The sequence below is a fragment of the Nyctibius grandis genome, chromosome 4 (assembly GCF_013368605.1).
Source record: "Nyctibius grandis isolate bNycGra1 chromosome 4, bNycGra1.pri, whole genome shotgun sequence".
NCBI lineage: Eukaryota > Metazoa > Chordata > Aves > Nyctibiiformes > Nyctibiidae > Nyctibius > Nyctibius grandis.
In genome coordinates, this window is record NC_090661.1 from 76,459,553 (window position 1) to 76,479,605 (window position 20,053).

At 39.0% G+C, this 20,053-nt stretch overlaps 1 protein-coding gene across 1 annotated transcript; it reads left to right on the forward strand.

Moving 5' to 3' along the window:
- Positions 1-348: 348 nt before the first annotated feature.
- LOC137662657 (rap1 GTPase-GDP dissociation stimulator 1-like) lies at positions 349-19,850 on the forward strand. The gene is made up of 10 exons (XM_068399277.1): positions 349-469; positions 2,677-2,805; positions 3,813-3,938; positions 4,589-4,732; positions 8,723-8,857; positions 12,154-12,279; positions 16,112-16,251; positions 17,164-17,290; positions 18,349-18,477; positions 19,717-19,850. The coding sequence occupies exons 1-10, from the start codon at positions 349-351 to the stop codon at positions 19,848-19,850; spliced, it is 1,311 nt and encodes a 436-aa protein (XP_068255378.1).
- Positions 19,851-20,053: the final 203 nt, after the last annotated feature.

The window sequence follows — 20,053 nt, forward strand, 5'->3', positions numbered from 1 at the left end:
TAAATAAAGCAGTTGCAAACCTACTGCAGGTACTATTAACACTCTTATCATTACAGACCAGAGATCCTTCAGCATACTCAGAGAGAGTGGGATCTTCCTAACTTTGGCAAAAATCCTGAAGGGCAATCCACGATGTGCAGTGAAAGCAGCCCAGGTGCTTTCAGAGATAGCCAAGAACGGTATGTTGTACTAAAGTGTTACTACAAGGCATATTACAGCACATTAGCTGTATGTTTCCACTCTTGAGTTTTGTTTCACAGCTACCAGCTATTGGTCTTGCCATTGCAATTGTTCTATTTCAACACGGCAAAAAAACACAAGTCCTTCTCCTTTACCTACACAGAGGAAATGAAGAAACCATGTATTGAAGCAGATTTGGTTCTAACTTTGATACCTTTGCTGGAGAGCACAGACCAAGAAATGTTGCTTCATGCTGGGAGGGCCATTGGCCGTATCTGTTATGATAATCGTAAGTATTGGCTTGAGAGAATTCTATTTTCCTTAGCTGTAAGGCATTATCTTATAAGGCATTGTAACCTGTAACTCAATTTTTTTTTTGAGACCTGAGCACACAATGCATTTCAGCCTCCAGTTTGATATACAACTCACACAGCTCACAGACACCAAGCTGAATGCACCCCAGACACCTCCTAAACTTTGGTTTCTCCCTATATTTTTGACTTCAACGTGACACATCTTTGTCAGAACTGCTCTGCGACTACAAGAGTAGCAGAGCCTCACACATATCTTAATTTTGCAGAACTGCCTTGGGCCCAAATCCTGAATGGCTTTATCTTCTTCCAAAGTAATAACAGCACCTACAAAGCAAAGCACTTGTTTAAAAAGTGTGTAAGAAAAAACATACTCTAAAAAATACTGAGATATTTATCTATGCAAGGAATAGTCTTCTCTGAGGACCATTCCTTGCATATAGAAGATCTTTGTGCTCCAGATTTTTCCATAAAGCCAGTACACTAGCTTGCCTGCTGGTCTCACAAATTAAACCCTGTTCATTTACTTGCCCCAACAGTTTAAGATTTTTCTTTTACCTTTAATTCCCAGACTGACCAAAAATATTTATTGCATATTGGAGGTAATATGGAACTTTGCACCTAGTATCTTCTATCCATTTCCCTGTGCCTTCAACCTACCTTCTCTTATCTTTCCAGTGTGGACCTGTGTAGCTTTATCTAGACAGCTATGGGTTTGCCTTCCTGCACTGTTCCTATGAAATCCAACCATGATAAGTACCTGGTATAGATTCTACTAGCACTCTGCAAATTAGATGCATTTGCAAAGAAATGCCACGTAATAGTTTAAAAAAAAAACTTCCCCATATCATTACATGCAAGGCTCATGCAACTACTGTAAACCAGCATTACTACAGCATATGGCCATATTGCAAATCTGCTTCACTTCTGTCAGAACACAGGCTCAGCATAGATTTGATAATATGACTGTGACTATAAGATATATGCTTTAAGAATTTCTATTACTAACACAGCAATAAATACATCATAGAAAAATTAACTTCAGTGATTCCCTGATTGAATTACAATTGTATATGCTACAATAGTATCCAGACACTTTCTGGTGTCTGTCATACATGCCGCCATCCAAGTTGCAGTCTAGCTCTCAGCAAGACACAACTGCAAAAGCACTATCATTGTACTGTTAAGAAACCATCACTGTCCAACTTTGTATTTCATAGTTCTTGGCATTCTCAAAATCATTTTAGATATTAAGCTTTCATTCATTACAAGACAAACCACAAAAAGAAAAGTTATCAGTGTTTTCCTCAGCAATTCTGCATGTGGATGGAGACAACTAGTCTCCAGGACCAAATTAATTTTTACTTACTGTACTTTGTTGACCTCCCTTAAGTCACATGAATTTACGCCTGCTTGAGAACCTTAGAGGCCTATAAAAATTCCAAAGATACCTTGAATTCAAGCACTCCAAGACTCCCTACGTGCTGAGCAACCAACATTCAAAAAACTGGAAGAGGATGATTCCCCTAGATCAACTTTAAAGCAGTCTCTCAGTGATATCTCATAATAGCCTAGGTACTGGTAAAGTGTCTTGTTTTACAAATAATTTTTTTTTTTTTTAAGAAACAAAAAAGAATCATTATTCTAACATGCAAAAAGCAGGCACATGGACATTTGCTATATGATTCAGAACACTGCTGATCACTGAAAACAATCGCCACTAGACTATGCTTTATTTTGAGTTTCCTGTCCCTTTCACCTCCCTGCCCTTCAGAACAAAAGCCACAGGATAATAAGGCTGAGATTCCCATTTTATGAGATAAATAAGCCAACTATCTGTTCCTCACTCAATTGTCGGATACATAGCATGAGATACAGTCCATCAGAACTTGCTTTAGGAGCTGTGCTAGTAGTAGAGATGCTCACACAATTGCCCTTATATATTTTTACAGTGGCTTAATTCCTCAAGTCAAAGCAGAACCACGAGGTTTAGCAAAACTGTCCTGAACCTGCACTTCCCAGACACACACATTAGCTTGAACCCACAGCACAAAAGCCGTACAAATTCTAACATTGTGAGAAAGAACCAGATTATCTGGCTGCACAGCATCTCAGCTGAACCTTTTTTACTGATTTAATTGGTCCCTATTTAATCACCTTTAACTTCTATGCTTACTATTACCAGGGGATCTTCAGGAAGAGCTGGTGAAGGTAGGAGTAATCACATCACTAGTCCGAATACTAACCGATTATGCAGAGAGCGAACCACTTATCCATGTTGATCTGTTGGCCTTATGCAATCTTGCAGACCTTGGTAAGTGAATGTTTTTGTATCTTGGAGGAAAATATCATCTTCACACTGTCACTGCCTTTCCATGTACATGCACAACATCCACAGGTTTGGCGGGGGGTGTGTGTGTGTGTGTGCGCGTGTGTGTTTTTGTTTGGTTTCGGGGGGGTTTGTTTTTGTTGGGTTATTTGGGGAGGGTGGGATTTTTGGTTTTGGGTTTTTTTGTTTGTTTGGGGTTTTGTTTTTAAACACTACTGATATCTAATCAGGACTGGCCACAGTATCTGTGGAGAAGTAACTACTCTTTCCTGGAAGTACCAGCAACTGATCCATTTACACAATTTTCAAGCCAAAGGCCCTACTTTACAAAAGTTATAAGTAGTGACAGAAGAAAAAGACTAAGCAGAAAAATATTACCACACTTTGTATATGGTCTGACTCTACAATTTGATCTACTGCTTCCTGCATTTAGGCAGAGAGGCAGGCAAGGGGGTATGCTATCACACTGTCACATCATCCTCTAGTGAGGTCTACCCTTTATAGATCTCTTATATTACTTAATACTATATTCCATTCTATGTCAGACAGCAGCAAGCTTTAAGAAAATTTGATCTTTGTTAACGTACATCTTGTAGATGTTTAGGATCTCAGCTAGACTAGAACCACCTAATCAAGGCAGAAAATATACTACTACAGCAAACTGGCATGTGCCAATTTGATAAATTAAATAATCACACTACAGATGGATTTATAAGAGTCAGTGGTATTAAGCCAGGATTAATTTGGCAGGTATTATAAGGTCATAGCTACAAGAATCACACAAAAATAGTGTTAAAGAAAGAAGTAGGGGGGAGAAGGGATGGAGTAAAGTTTTGCTGTCTCAGTGCTGTCCAAATGAACAGAAATGTCTATAAAAACAGAAAAAGCATTCAAAAACAAAGTAGTGTCTAATCACTTCAGATTATAGGGAGATATGCTTTTACCATTTAATCAAAGAAACATTCAAAATCCTGATTTTATCATATACACAGATACAGCCAAGGAAGCTCTAAGCAAGACAAAGGTTGCTGAACAGCTGGTGAAACAACTGAGAAGAGCAGAGAACCATGAGAGGTTAGAAATTGTCTTTGAGGCCCTGCAAGCACTTGCAGAAAATGGTAAGGCCCCTTTCAGCTTGAGGGAATGAAAGGAGACAGGGTACTGGTACTTAGCTTAAGCTCTGGGTTCTGAGTTTGCCTTGGGATCCTATTAATGGAACCAGCAATCTCTTCAGTGGAAATAAGCCATAAGAACATATGAAATCCTGGCCTGAGCAAGACTTTGAAGCTTAATAGGTGAGGCAACAAAAAAAGGAGGGAGGGAAAGCAGCATTCCACTCTATTTTGGTGGATCCATAAGATAGCAGATACACACCATGGAGAATATGAGTTTGAAACAGGAAAGCAGACTAGACAGATTGTTTTTTATTAAAAAATGACAACCAAATATCATAGACGTCTACTCTAAGCAGTGGTGTAACAAGCACTGGACAAGAATCCACTAAGAGTGTCTAGATAGCTGATACAGATTTTAAAGAAATGAAAACTCATGACTGGCAATACAATAGATGTCAAAGATCAATGCAGAAGCATTGCTCGTTCTGCCTTTGTGTCATCCTAGCACCAGAATGTCTGTTTCAAACAAAACCAAAAAAGTGACTGCACCTGAAAAAGGACTGGCTAAAGATCAAGAATTTAGCTTCCTAGTTTGAACCACTTCAACATGGACTCAAGAAGCTTTTAGTGTGCTTTTACTGTGATCTCTACAGATGCTCTGAAAGTGCAGTTGGTGGAGGCAGGCGTGCAAGACGTGCTGTCCGAGATCCTGCTGAGGCTCCAGGGTAGTTCACAAGCTGAAGATACATGCATTGTGAAGGCTGCATCTGATCTCATTGTCTCTCTGCTTCTTGGAGGTAAAAAAGGGAATACTGACAGTCCAGATACATAAAGAAACAACATCAAAAAGTCCCCTTAGCAGTGGAGTTGCCATCTGCTCTGTTGCTTTCATTTCCTTAGCAGGGACACATCTGCAACCTGTTTCATAATCCTTAGGGGAATTCTTCTCAGACACCACACCTTCACTTTTTATAGAAGCCTAGTGCTCACATTGCCATGCTTCCGTTCAAGTGTATACATATGTTGCCTTGAGTTATCTAATACCACTGTGACTGCTCCTGCACAGAACAAATGCAAGCAGAAGAACTTCAGGCCATAGTAGCTGTACCTGTGGTTGTCAGTTCACATCCAGCTTCTATACCTTTACTTTCAAAGCTGGCCTAAGAGCCAGTTTTAAATGTAAAGCTAATCATCAGATTAAGTTAACATGGCATTGAACTACTCATGTTTCCTCATTGACTATTCCAAATCTGTGTACATACTTCAAGCATTTGGATCAACAAATGAAATGTAAGAACTTTCTTGTAATATAAGTTCTGCATCTATTAGGAACAGACTACACACATTGCTGACCTAGATATTTCACTAAGTCTTTAAGTTGATTTTGTGAACAACACAAAAACGATAAAGGCCTAACAGCAACTTAGCTTAGGTGGCCCTGCTATATTGTATTTTGGGCAATACAGATTAAAGAATAAAACATAAAAAACTGGACACCACCCCCAAAGCAACCAAGAATTCAAAGGTCTTAAATTATTAACTATGATGACAATCTTTAAGTCATCACTGATTTGAACCTCCCCATGGACAGACAGAACAGTTCACTCTAGAGCTAATTATAAACAGACATGAGATATTCTATTTATCATGCCACAGATACATGCAGAATTTTTTTGCTAAGGGATGTGGCATCATCTCCCAGAATGTTGGTACTTGCATCACATCCAAACACATGCAGCTACAGAGACAGGAGCAACTGCTATTGCTAATTTTACAAAAAAAAGTAATTGTAAGGTTGGTCATTCTCTTACCCTTCAAAGACAGAAAGCCACTGTTTGTGAGTGTGTGAGTGGAGAGAAAAGCAACACTATTATATTGCATTGCTCCCTGGCTCTGAAGCAGTAACATTCTACTTGCATATCTTTTAAGTTACAGATGCTAATGATATTGAAGTAGCTTGGGAAAATTGTGAAAAATGGGGCGGTCAGGTATGCAAGCTTTTGCACTTTTTTTTTCCTGAATCACACATTATTAGAGGGGAGACTCTGGAAATGTTTCATAGCAAATACATTTGTTAGAAATATAAAAACATACAGTTATTGATGTTTCAGGTTTTAAGACACTTTCAGGAAGGCAGGTTACTCAGACACATCAGGGGAAAAAAGAAATTTCAAGCCATTTCATCTTTCACATTTTCCTATTAGAGACAGCAATGAGCCTTAATACTATGCAGAGAGAAACTCAAACTTTTATAAACAGACTCTTGGAAGGCATGCTGTGCTGAATCAGTCAGCAGAAGATACCCCACCACATTTTCTGTCCTTTCTCACTGATAGCTACTGTACTGGGTTCAAACTCAATTAACAAAAAGGATCTTTTTCAACATTGCTCAACTTTCTGCATTAATACGTGCTTAATTATCATAAAAGATTCCCTCACATCTGTCTGAATGCTTAGCTGGTCAGTCTTATGGGTTTTTTTTAAAAGCAAGCTATCATACACACATCTCCACCTCCCCCCATATCCTTTCTAGACTCCCTTTCTTCCTTGTCTTACACCTTGCTCTGAATCAGCCATTGTGCATCACAGTTTTACAAAGGCCACAGAAATGTCCTCTGTGCCTTTAAACTGGCTATCTTCAATTTATTCAATTGAATGGCTTGCTTTGTCACTCACTCTTCTGCCTCCTTCTTCCCCACAACCCCATTAGATTTTTCGTGTGGAAAAAGTGAACAATCCCTTTCAGGCCTCAGTATGTGCCACTGATGTATGCACAGCCTTTAATCTAAGAGAAAAAAAACCCTATGGAAATCTGATTTCAGCATCAAATGACTTCTGAGGCAGTGAAAAGATGACAGACAGCTTTTGCAGCTATGAAAGTGGCTGTTCCTATCAGACTTTAACTATGAGCCATTAAATTGAAGGTTCTGCTGCTATCCAAGCAAAAATACATAGGAGAGAGAACCAATTTGGAGCTCTGTGACAATCAAAGCAAGGCAATCACTAACGGGCTCTGCCTATCCGCACTTTACTACAAGAGAAAAAAATGCTCTGCCATTCTTCGGTTTGAAAGGTGGGGAAAATAGAGAAATTAAGTTCAATTAAGGTCAGTCTATATGAAGATCAAAGTATCTTGTCTGCAGAATTTTGTCAAACCAAAAGAGATGGTCTGTTCCTAGAGAACCTACTCCTAAAGAGGACTGGACAATTTTCCTCATATACACTGCTCTCCAAAGATTAGGACCAGGCAAGAGAACATTTGAAGAATCACAAGCAAAAACATCAGCTTTAGAGAATGCATGCATAACTTGATATCAAAGGATTTTTGCATGAGTAGAATTCAAGTTATTTCAGACTGGCAGTTCTCATTAAAATACCCACTTACATTTTATAAGCATTTGACAAATTCTTATTTAACATATGTAGTAATACAGGGGAAAAATACGCTACTAACTGAAATGCTAAGAGAGTAAAGAAATAGTAGGCATTGGTTCAAAAGACAACATGGAGGAGTTTCTGCTACTTTGGGATGGAAATAATATTCAAACCAGCAAAGGTGTTAAAATTATTAGAGCCATTTTTAAATGGTATACACACAAAAATTAGAAGCCTGTACATCTTAGGCATGCAGTTAGTACCATGAGAAGCACCTAAAGGTTGTGTGTTTGTATGAAGTCTATATATTTCCACAGGCAATTGCTTACCCCAGGTGAAGTTGTGGTCTTCCTCTATAGTGTTCACACTGTTTTGCCACGTTTTAAAAATATTATTCACACGTAACAGCACAGCAATAAGGAAATGTTGACTGGTGTCAGGAACATGCTTCTCTTGTGGTATAATAAACTGCATAAAATAAAATACAGAAAAATGTTTGCCAAATGGCATCTTCAAATCACTTCCTTCAGGAAGGATGCAGACCATAATATGGAGGGTTTTCTTTTGTTCTTTAGGAGAATACTTTCTCATTTCCTATCAAGGTAAGCTAAGGAGTTTCTGATAACAAAAGGGCTGTCACCTCCGCAGAGCAAGTTCTCAAAGAGAGAGGGAGACATACAGGCATGTACTGACAAAATATTGCAGAGCACGTACTGGGCAAAATGGTAGTCCTTTAGAATGTACAAATCTGCTCTTTCACCAGCATTAAACACATGAGAAATCTCTAGGTCAACTCATATTTTCCTAGCTTCATATGAGCACTACACAATTAGACTTCTCATTTCAGAAAGTGAGTTTCTCAAAACAGGAAGAAAAACCTAGGCCTGATTCTTTCCATGATTAGTCAATGACAAATTATTTGATCAACTACAAGGAGTAACAGCAGTACAAAACTAGTAATCAGACTCACCATTGCTGGATAAGATCCCTAGTCTCACAGTAGTCTCTTGAATCAGTAGAACAGCAAAATTGGAGTATTAAAGCTATCCTGTGGAGAAATGGAAAATGCCACCAGTATTCCAACCACATATATAGTGGAAAATAAAGCAGGATTGAGGAAGAAATTGACTGGAGAACACATGGGTTTGAATTTGACAGTGACTGTCCCTAGAAAGCACTCTCAAGCTAAACTTTACTAGAGGGTGTCTCATCATCAGTTCACAGGTGGCCGATGTCCACTTATCTCTAGAGTTGAAGGTTGTAAAAAACAATGCAAAAGCTACAGTTTAACTCTTACCAAGACATGAAAACAGTCACAGCAAAAAATTCCACGAATTCTCAATTTGCATGATTAATTTCTGCCATTGTGTTTCTTATCTCTCTCAACTGCTTGGTTTTGCCTCTTTCTTCAGACGGCAACTGTGTACGAATGGTACAGCTGGGAGTCATACATCAGCTTCTGGATCTTTTGGAAAAACATGTAGAGAGTGGGGATGTGTCTGTTCAACATGCTGCACTCAGTGCACTTCGAAACCTTGCTATACCAGGTACAGAGTTTGAAGACAATTGACTTACTGTGATTCTTTGTAAAGATGGGTCATTTAACAGAGATCTGTGCAGCTCTGTCCAAGTCACCAATTCCAGTCCCTTGTATTTTGAGGGGCAGTTGACCTTTTTTCCCCCCTGCAAAGACATATATATTCAAATAATTCATCAGGACTTCTCATCTACATAAAGGGTCTAAATATAAGAAAGTGTGATCTCATTGCCAGCTGCTGAAACACAGAATCACAGAATGTTAGGGATTGGAAGGGACCTCGAAAGATCATCTAGTCCAATCCCCCTGTCGGAGCAGGATTGCCTAGACCATATCACACAGGAACGCGTCCAGGCGGTTTTGTATTAACAGCATACAGCAGCTCAAGACAAAAATGCAGAACAGGGTTTATAGTTTAAAATACAGAGTATGGGGTGGAACTATCATATCACAGGTAGCAGGGATTTAATAAATTTGCTCCTCTTCTATAAAGCAAATATCCATTGCAAATTTGGCCTTTGTAACGCACTTAAAAACTACAATATTTAAAGGGGACTTATCAGAAAGATGGGGACAGACTTTTTAGCGGGGCCTGTTGCAATAGGACAAGGGGTAACGGTTTTAAACTAAGAGGGTAGATTTAGACGAGATATAAGGAAGAAATTTTTTATTATGAGGGTGGTGAAACACTGGAACAGGTTGCTCAGAGGTGGTAGATGCCTCATCCCTGGAAACATTCAAGGCTAGGTTGGACAAGGCTCTGAGCCACCTGATCTAGTTGAAGATGTCCCTGCTCATTGCAGGGTGGTTGGACTAAATGACCTTTAAAGGTCCCTTCCAACCCAAACTATTCTATGATTCTACTCTTGTGATCTTTTGTTAATACACATTAGAAAATTGTGCTGCTTCTCATCTCAAATTTACTGCTTTCATGTGAAAGTGCAATTCGGGCCAAAAATGTTTTGCCAGAGACTTAAAAGTACTGCATCCTGCAACACAGTCCTTACACTGCTATACAGTACTCCACAGAAGAGCATGACATCAATGTTATTTTCTGAAAATAAGAGAACTTGAAGATATCTGCCAATTTCATTATGTAAGCTAGCCAGCATGCTTAGTTTAACAGTTGTCTACATAATCATTGCTTTGAACAAGTGAGAGCCCCAGAATATACTAGTTGCTACTTCGCCTCCACTACTTCCTTTTAAGGCCTGATACACTCATGTCTTCTTGAAGATAGCTCTCTTCAGAACTTCACCTATTTCTTTCAACTTATTTTTCATATACTCTCAAGCAATTTATTTAGTTTGGCTTATGGTATTATCACATTCTGGATCATAATAGTCAGCCATGTCTGTCTTTTTAGTATTTTCGTAAACACATTTCACACCATAAGCCTCTCACTGCTTCTGTGTATATTTTATTTCTCTGTGAATAGATTTTCCACCACCACTCACATCAGCAGAGGCCTGTGCAAATTGCTTTTTAGTGCTAATGGGAGTATGCAGTATTTCAGCCAAGTTACAACCTAACACAGAGCTGTTAGAAGATAATCATAGAACCATGAAAAATCATGGAAAGCCATCTAGCTGAAATTAGGAGAGTAATTTAGTAGGCAAAATGTAACTATCTCTATCAGAATGAAAAGGTGGATTTTTTTCTATTAGCCTAGGGGTGTCCCATGCTTAGTTCTCATTGACTTCACTCCCACAATATGCACAATAGGATTTAATTATTATAAGCAAAGATACCAATTAATCTCATTAGAAAGACAACCATTTTGGTGTAGTTTCCCTTGACAACAAGCAGAGATGATAATCTAACTCACAACAGAAACCGTTACTCAACAAATACCAAGGCCCACTTTTTGCAATGCCAAGCCCAGGCATTCCTTGGGAGCTCGTTAACAAAGTAATGAACATAGCTGATCTTGCAAAGATTACAGGATCTAAAACTCCAGAAAAACGTGGTTGCAACTTACAACTTCACCCATGTATTACTGCCTGCCACACATAGTACCAATAGATCTTAATGTTCTTTGCAGTTGTACTTTAAAAGGCTCAACTCTGAATTATAAAATATCAATGTATCAATACAGTCTATTTTGGTTATCTATTCTGTTCAAGTCTATCGCAAACCATTTTAGATCTTTCCAGGTGTGTAGGCAATGCATAGCACTTAAAATGCTATTCCTACACTGTGTTTTTCCTCACCAATTTTTAAAAAATATCCGAATATGGATGCTGTAAGACATTCCCTCACAATAATACATCGCTTCCAGAAATACAAACTCTATCACTTTCAACAACATACAGTCTGCTACCTGGGGCGGGGGGGGAGGGGGGGGGGAGACTGAGTGCAAATCCAAATAAATCATAAAATAAAAATTAAATATGGGCCAACACTTGCAAATGGGCATAGGGGAAGCCTTCAACTAATTCAAGTAGTGACCTTAGAAGAGAACAGATGCTTATAAAAAAAAACACAATTGAAAAAAAGTCATCATGCTCTAGTGACTGGAGTCAGTCTGTGCCACTGAAAAAAAAACATTAAGAGCAAGTTACTTAAGTGCCTGCTTCTCAATTTGCCCAGTAGAAGGAGGAAGAGCAGAACAGTTGTTACCCTAATTTCACTTTCCTGTCGTTTCTTCCCCCCCCTCAAAAAAAAGGTATGCAGAAGAAAGGAGAAAAATTGCTGGAGGAAGCAGCTTTTGGTAGCACAGTTAAACAGCATTTAAGACTTCTTCCAGACAAGCTTCTCATTATTACCAGGGATTACTGCACTAATGACTGGAGCAAAGACACAAGAATTAGGCAGCGAAAGCACAGAAACAAAGACATGAACAACAGGGGATCAGTGAGCTGAAATACAAAAAGAAAATTCATCCTCAAGAAATATGGCTATGTAAATCACTTCTGCCATGCCGTTAAGATGAGCAAGCATAGGAAAGGCTTGTCATGTGAGCGGGCAAGTGGATGGATAATCTATTACAACTAGAAAAAGGAAGAGAAACAACAGTGCTGTATTTATCCTCTTATGTACTTCATTCCAGGCAGGGCTGAGATCAAAAGTAACCAAAACATCATAATAGCAATTCCTAGTAAGTCCTTAGCTCAAGAGAGAAGCCAAAACGCTCAGGTAGTCCTGACGTCAACTTCTGAGTGCTCTAACAAGTTAGATCTTTTGCCAAGAGCATAATGGAGCATAAAATTCAGAACAACAGTTATGTCATATCTATATTTTCTGATGCTTGTGTAGTTACTGAGCTTCACATCAACGCCTTTTTTTTTTTTTTCCATTTTCTAGTTGTTAACAAGGTTCAAATGCTGGAGGAAGGTGTGGCAGAACGGATTCAGGCACTTCTAAGGTCAGAGATGCCTCCTGTGCAGTTTAAACTTCTTGGAACACTACGCATGTTAGCAGATGGTCAAGGTAGGGAATTGCTAATGTTTACCAATGTCAGCTCTACACCCCCCCTCCTCTCCCCCTGCAACACAACGCATGTGCAAGGAGACTACAGGCTAAGTGTCCTGCTAACCTCATTCCACTGAATCTGGAGAGGTTCCAACAGAGATGATTGTCAGAGACTGCATGCCTTCCATACTGACCCAGTCAGCCTCAGAGGTAGATGAGAAACAAACCAAATGGAAGAATCTGCAATAGTCCGTGAGAAATAGCAAAGGCCTAAAAGGAAGGTGTTTTCTACCATAGATACATCAGCAAGGCATGAGCATGATGCAAAAGACTCAAACTAAGGATTTACAGTGCCAAATCACAGGAAAGCAAATCAATAGAAGAACTGTAGAATATAAAAGGATCAAAAAGAGCTGGGGTGGAAAGAGGCAGGAGAAATTAGTTTCTACCAGTCACCCAGTCTCTATACAAATTCATTAGTTATATGGAAGGGGAAAACCCTCTCCTCTCCCCTCCTACATTCCATGTTGCACTCATTTACACCACTGCAGACACCAGTCTGATATGGCAGCTACTTGCACCCTTTTTCAAATGAATATGCATGATATAAAATTTAGATCTAGCACTCATTAATTTGCACTGATTCTAGTCCAGTAAAAAGCTGCTTTAACTTATATTTCACCATGGTAGGAAGTGCATATTGCAAGATATACAGAAACCCAGCCTCATCTTCCTCTCAGGCTTTGAAGGAAGTCACTAAAAGGGCATTTCTCTGAAGTTATAGCTGAATTGTGAGAAGGGAGATTATTTAGCTTTTAAAATTAAGACATCAGAATAACATAGATCTAAATTACCAAACACTAATTTTTTTTTTTTTTTTTTTTTTTTTTACTTAATGCTATTTATCAGACCTATTATGAAGTCAGAATTTGGCACAAAATGATACAACTTCTGAATCTGAAACAATACAGATATCAAAGTGTAGAGTAGAAAAAAGATGTAGAAGATTATTCAGTGTTTAGCCATTTCTGCCTATGAGCACACAGTTCTCCCACCTTTAATTACTTTCTATTCTGTTTACTCATGAGCTAACACTGCCCTTAATTAACTCAGCCTGAAACTCTTACGAATACACATCTACTAAGAAGTCCACGCTAAATTAGTTAATTGCATTATCTAGTATAAATTAATTACTCTGACAATCACTGGGCATGCTGAGGCCTACAGACTAGAAAAGGCAGGTTTCTTTTTAACTGTAGAAAACTGCAGTCAGATCTGTCAGCTTCATTACACTAAAGAGTTAACATTAACTCCTAGGTTTTCCACTGTTTTGCTTCAGAGGAGCAGAAGAATTTGTGCACTTCAACAGCCAAAGGACTTTCAGCTCAACTGAAAGTTCAATCATACACACAATTTATTCCAATTTGGCATTTTGTAAGTTAAAAGGTCCTCCTGTTCCCATTAAGAATAACTAATTGGGTTTTATCTCAAAGAGCTCTATTGCTGGTAGATATCAGGAAGTCCCTGTCAGACTGGGTCAAGACACCTCCTTTGAACAAACCTCTTAAACTGGTTCCATTCCCACCCTCTTACCTCTTTCAGCTTTCTGTGCTAAACTGGATTACCGTGATCTCCTCAGAATAACATGTAACATCTGACCTAGAAACACAAGCCTTTCTGTTACAGGAGGTGATATGCAGGTGGTTGTGCAATGACAAGTAACTCTTATCTCAAAACAAACATGTTCAACTAGGCTAGAAGGTCCCAGATTCCTTGTGGAATTTTGACCTGTGGATTGTTTCTTAGTGTATTAGACAAACAAAAAGAGGAAGTGTCCATCCTTCCTCATCTCCCTCCCCAAAACAGAAAGAGTATAGGTTGACTTACAGTTTCTGCAAAATATCCGAAGTAATTATGTGGTTTATCGACACCGACCTTCTGGTGCGTACTCTGTTTGACCCCTTACAAAATACCTCAAAACAAATGCAACACACAAAGGGACAGGTAAAGAACCAGCAGCAGGGTGATTCCCGTATCAGCCAAACCTATCACTCCTCTTCCGAATGTTAACATCAGCTATTCCTCAAGTCTTTGCTTCAGCAAAGCTCCAAGAGACAAACTTCTCAATATCTTAAAACCATGCACACTTTTCCCCAGATTTTTCCCTTTCTGAATTTGCTTCCAAAAGGAGCAAGGATCTTCCTGGTTACCCTGTTTCAGGTCTGGAACTACTTTAAAAGACTGGAAAAAGCTCTCAGACCCTTTATAGACCTTCTTAGGGAATGTACACTTCCCATGAAGGCCTTCACATCTTTTCTTCTTCAGAGCACACAATGCACATTTCACACTCGTGTGCTCTGGTCCTCCAGCATCGAAGGGTGAGGGGCAGGCATGGGACAGGACTCAAGATGACCACCTTAATTAACTACATGAGACTCAAATTTGAATTAAATCTTATAACCACAGTATATTTTTTCAAATAGAATTCTACACAAAGAGTGAGCATCTGTCCTGTGACTACTTGTTGCCTTTCAACTGCTACATCTGGTGCCCAGTTGGAAGTGCTGTGCATTTATATCCTCAGCTCATGATCAACTGGAACATGTGGAAACAGTGGTTTGGCAGTTTACAAAACAGCTCTTCTGTGCTCAAAGCCAAATGGGTGAGCACTCAATTCCTACAAAAAGGCAGCTTAAGTTGTGCACATTACTACTTTCTTATCTTCCTCCTGGTGCCCCTCACTTAGAAGAAAATTCCAGTTGGACCAAGATGTAGAATTTCAAAGTCTTAAGCACTGAACAGAATCAACTAACTGAAATTACTGAAGCAGTATTTACCAGGATGCTCTCAGGGATGAACCCCTGCTTAACATATTTGGTTAAAATAAAGTATCTCACAGTCCTCAGCACCCTTGTATCTGCATTTTTCCTTTGCTTAGGAAATCACTTTCCACCAGTTAGTCACTTTTGATCCACAGCACTTTAAAGGTGCATTATTAAACTGCAGTAAGACTTGTGTGGAACCATGTGTTAGACTGATGCAATATTGACAGAGCATGAGTAAAGTTCCTTTTGCTGCTGAACTTCTAAGAGCTTTGGGAGTAGTCTCCCTTAGCAGCAACCACCCTTAAACCACAGCATATCATTAGAGCTCCACTTCTTAGGAAAAGTTATCTAGTGAGGTTTTTTCCAAATGTCAACCACACTGATTAATACTTCTAGCAAGTCTTAAGATACGGTTCCTGAAACACAAGGGAAGGAAAATTAAAAGGCTCCTCCAAACTCTGCGGGAAGTTTTGATGATGCCCAATACACAGTTCAACACACATTCTTAAGACACGCAGTTACAGACATGCTGTAATTCTGCACTACGACTTGGCTTCCCACATGCTACCAACAGTAATTATCCCCATTACTGAGAGCACCGAAACAGCAAGAACAGACTCTGAAGAGCCCGTTGATTACATCTGTGCAGGGCTCAAAGAGCAAGTGCAAGAAACCAAATGGGAAAGGGACAGTCTTCATGGAGATTTCAATATAGCAACAGAATATTTGCTTTCAAAGATATGAAGCTGCTCATTTTAAGCCCTGCTCCAGTAGCCTCTCAAAAAAGGACAGGTCTATCAGAACAGCTTACTTTGTTCTTTACCTCCCACAGTTGCCCTAGCACAACTGACATTCCTCAGATAAAGATTTCCAAGATCCCTTAAAAGACCAATTCTTTAGTTACAGCTCTTAAAGGATACCAAGCTCAATCCTGTGGCCCTGGCTACTTCTACATTCATATTTCTGTGACAGAAAGACTCAGAAGTCCGATTTTGAATGTCTCCTGATGATGCTTTTCTTTTCAGCTGATGCAGCTGAAATCTTGGGCCAAGACCCCATGCTGCTCAACAGACTTGTACAGTGGTGCAATGCTAACGACCACACTGGCGTTCGTCGAGAAGCAAATCGGCTGCTAGCATCGATCTTGCGTCACAACAGATCCCAAGTACGAGAGCTATTGGTCTGATATGTTTCTACTTTATCCTTCTCAAATATTTTTAAAGCTTGCCAATATAGCTATGGGTTAAGCGTTAAAACAGCACATACAGCTTTATCATTAAAAACATGAACGTTCACATTAAAACCCCCCTCTACTCTGCCTCAGTACCAATAAGGGGGAGGTAAGCAGGAAAGCAGTGCTCTCCATAGCCAGAGATGCTGCACAGAAACGAGCAACATGGTTACTGACTGTCACTTGTCAACTTTTATCCTGTTTGAGTAAGGCTTAACAAATGGTAAGTAGGTAAAACCAATATTCATGGAAACAGAAAAGCTTCAAATTTCAAATTAAAATGGCAAAGATAACCCAGACCTGTCCAGAACATGAGTCCTCAAGGAGCTCCAGAGAGCCCGCTTATCTTCCTAGTGATGGATGAATCTGGCATGATCTGTATCTGCTGGCATGCTAGGACAGGTTTCCGTTTCTTGTAAATCATGCTATTATACACAGGCATCCCAACCGTGCTTTACTTTGAAGTAGTGATTAAAAAAGTAGATACTATCTGCATAGGCTTCAATAAACTGATCTTTGCTAGTTTGAAGGCTTGAAGTTAAAAATTAGAATAAGGTCAAACTAAAACTCTTGAGACAAAATATATCTGTTTTTACCTTATAGATATGGATGTACATAATTGAAAGTACTGATATTCCAAGTAAATTAGACCAACCCTAAGCAGACATGTATGATCAGTACCAAAAGAAATGTTTTCTCTAGTCTTCAAATGTCATCAGTTTGCATTGCAGCAGGCAAATCATTTCCATCTATTCAGAGGCTGAAGAGTGTGATCTCATTTCTCTCATCATTCTACTTTATTCATGAGTCAGATTTCCATCGTGATATGTACCTTTGCTTTAACAGGAAGTGGTCAAAGCCATCCAGGAGGCACAAGGAGTGAAGCATCTGGTTTCCATGACAACAAGCGAACACACTGCCATGCAGAACGAGGCTCTGAATGCCTTGGCAGTAGCATCTGAAATCGATTTAGGTATTTTTCTCCTAAAAGCATTTATCTGTGCAAGATCCTAAATTATTAAGAAACATTGTCCTGCTGTTAATTCTACATAACTTGTAAGAAAAAGCATGTTTCTTGTCTAGATTTAGCTCTTCAGCATGAAATAAAGCCATCCAGAAGATAACAAAAGCAACAGGCTTCAGGAATTGTCTGAAGATTTTTTGTTTAGGGTAGAGTCAAGTGATCAGGTTGTGTGGACAGGCACAATCTGTTGAGTAGCATGGTATGACGCTAGAAATCCACACAAAGAAACAGAAGGAAAGTAAAGGTGATACAGACTAGAGAAAAAGATGAGAAAGTCTAAATGAAGACAAAATTAGGGGACAAATTATGGACATGAATGGTCAATGAAGACTATAAATGGAGGACAATCTTCAGAAGACAGACATTTGGATGCAGGAGAGAATAAGGCAGAAGCATAGACAAAAGGGCCTTGTAGAAGCTGCAAATGAAACAAGTGAGAAAACTATAAAGGCTCTAACTACTTGTACTGAGCTAATCTTCAGAGAGTGAGTATGATTTTTTTCCAGATTTTTCCTGTATGACTGATCACATTTGAAAATGGGTCTCGACTTATTAGAATAAAGACAGTCACCACAGAAATCCACATACATCAAAAGATAAATTGAAAAGAAATAGTCAACTTGAAATTTGGAATTTTCTACACCAACAAGCAAGACAGTAAAGAGCCTATTTTACTGCTTAGTCTGCCATTAAGACTGTCAAATTCAATTGGGCACCTAATGTGAATCAACATTTCTAGCACTGATCATTGCAAAATTTAATCTATTATGAGGTTATTTTATACAATCTATAGTATACAGGTTCTGCCTTACAGAATAAGGCCACTAAAGGAACAATGTATAGAAAATACAGAAATTCTCCAGTACAGAAAACAGATGCCCAAGACATCCCTGTACAGCCAAATTAAAATGAAGTCAGTCAGGAATTTTATTTTTAAAAAGCAAGCATGTTCACTTTTTAGCTTCTTTGCAGGTAACGGCTCAGGTATTTGTTTACTTATTTTTCAGAAACCCTTGAAGAATCTTTTAAGGAATCACAGCTTGTTCAATGCTTACACAAACTTCTACAAGATGATAATACAAGTCCTGAGGTGAAATATAATTCAATGGGTCTTTTGTGCAGTCTTCTTAATTCAGGTAACTTAAAATGAAGTTGTCTGTGATGAAAGGATGGATATTTGTCACAAAAACACAAGTGTTTTCTGTTACTGAAGTGTGCTGCTTGCAATGTTGCAGTCAGTGAGCAGTAAAAGATATTAAAGAGGTTCATTCTTTATTGATCACCAAAAAATCCAGTCAAGTAGCTTCTTTATGAAAAGCTGATTAAATCATCAGTTGAATAAAAAAGAAAGGCTTTATTCCAGTGAGCCAGCGGCATAATCAAGTCCTGAAATAGCAAAATTAGAGCTTTGGAATAAAGGCGTCTTTGTCCCAATTCACCATGCACAAATGTCTGGCAGTCCCATGTCCTGTATATACCACAGCATTTTTGCATTCAAAGAAATAAAGAGTCTGTATCATCTTGCCCAGGCAGGCATACATTTGTCCTGCCTATGCTGTAAGCAAACCAGAAGCTGAGATGAAACACCAATTTTAGTAATGCTGCCTTTGCACAGCAACTTTTAGTAGAATGTACGAAGGATACAATTTCAGTTTCTCTCACTCCACGGTTAAGGGAAGACTTAATGTTTCGAGCAAGATCAGACTCATCCTGGATGCGTGGCACTAACTGAAAACAACCGCCTTGAAACCAGGAATCCAAAGATCTCGTGCCAGTTTTGCATGTCTTAATACATAAAACATGTAAATTGAAAATAATGATTGTGCTCAGGCATGGATCCACCCCAAGGGGAGCTGCCATGTCAAATCCTGGAGCCACCTTATATTGGCAGACAAACTGGATTTTGCAGTATACTCTATTTTTTTTCCTGTAGTCACACAGATACTGAAACAGGGATACGCATTTGCATGCTTCAGTGCTATTAGAGAGTATTGACACAATGTGATCCATAAGACTTTTTTCCAGAGGTGTATATACTTAGCACTTTATAGACTAACTGTAACACTAAGAGCTGAGTCTTACTAATATGAAAGGCTAACAAAAAGCATATATGCAAAGAAATGCTGGAACTTGTCCTGTATTACATTTTCAACAAAGTACTTTTCTTCAGTCAATTCCTGGAAGTCAAACAGGAGAAAAAAAGTCTTAACCTGTTCAATACTTTCAATGGCTGAAAGGGTATCTATTAAGAGAAATGTATTTAAATTAAAGCAGCTCATTTTAAACAGCAAGTACTCCAAACATCTTACAACAATTGTTAGGAGCTACTATGCCATGGCACGTCACTAAAAGTCACCATTTCATCTCCCATTCAGGTGATCTTAGACAAGAAATAGAAGAGGACAAGATTAAAGAAACCCTCGAACAACTCTGCAGTCACAGCAATGCAAATGTGGTCAAGGAAGCTGTCACAACATTACAGGTTTTGAGAGGAGAGACACCCCACTAGCCTCCCTTCTTCCCCATAGCAACCCTGCACTGCTCCTGAGGCAAACGCAATAAAACACCAGCTTTGCCAATCCTACCTTGCATTTGTCATGCTGCTGCATAACCAATACTTCTAAAGCCCAGGTACAGCTCCTGCTTTTAACGCTGTACATACAAAAAAAAAATACTCATTTGCTCATCTATTTGGTCTACACATACTTGCAT

What these genes read in the sequence shown, in the direction of transcription:
- LOC137662657 (XM_068399277.1), top strand. Translation starts at nt 349, where the DNA reads ATGAAGAAACCATGTATTGAAGCAGATTTGGTTCTAACTTTGATACCT. An exon ending in ATGCAATCTTGCAGACCTTG is followed by an intron (nt 2,806 to 3,812) that starts GTAAGTGAATGT and finishes TCATATACACAG; the next exon opens with ATACAGCCAAGGAAGCTCTA. An exon ending in CATGTTAGCAGATGGTCAAG is followed by an intron (nt 12,280 to 16,111) that starts GTAGGGAATTGC and finishes TTTTCTTTTCAG; the next exon opens with CTGATGCAGCTGAAATCTTG.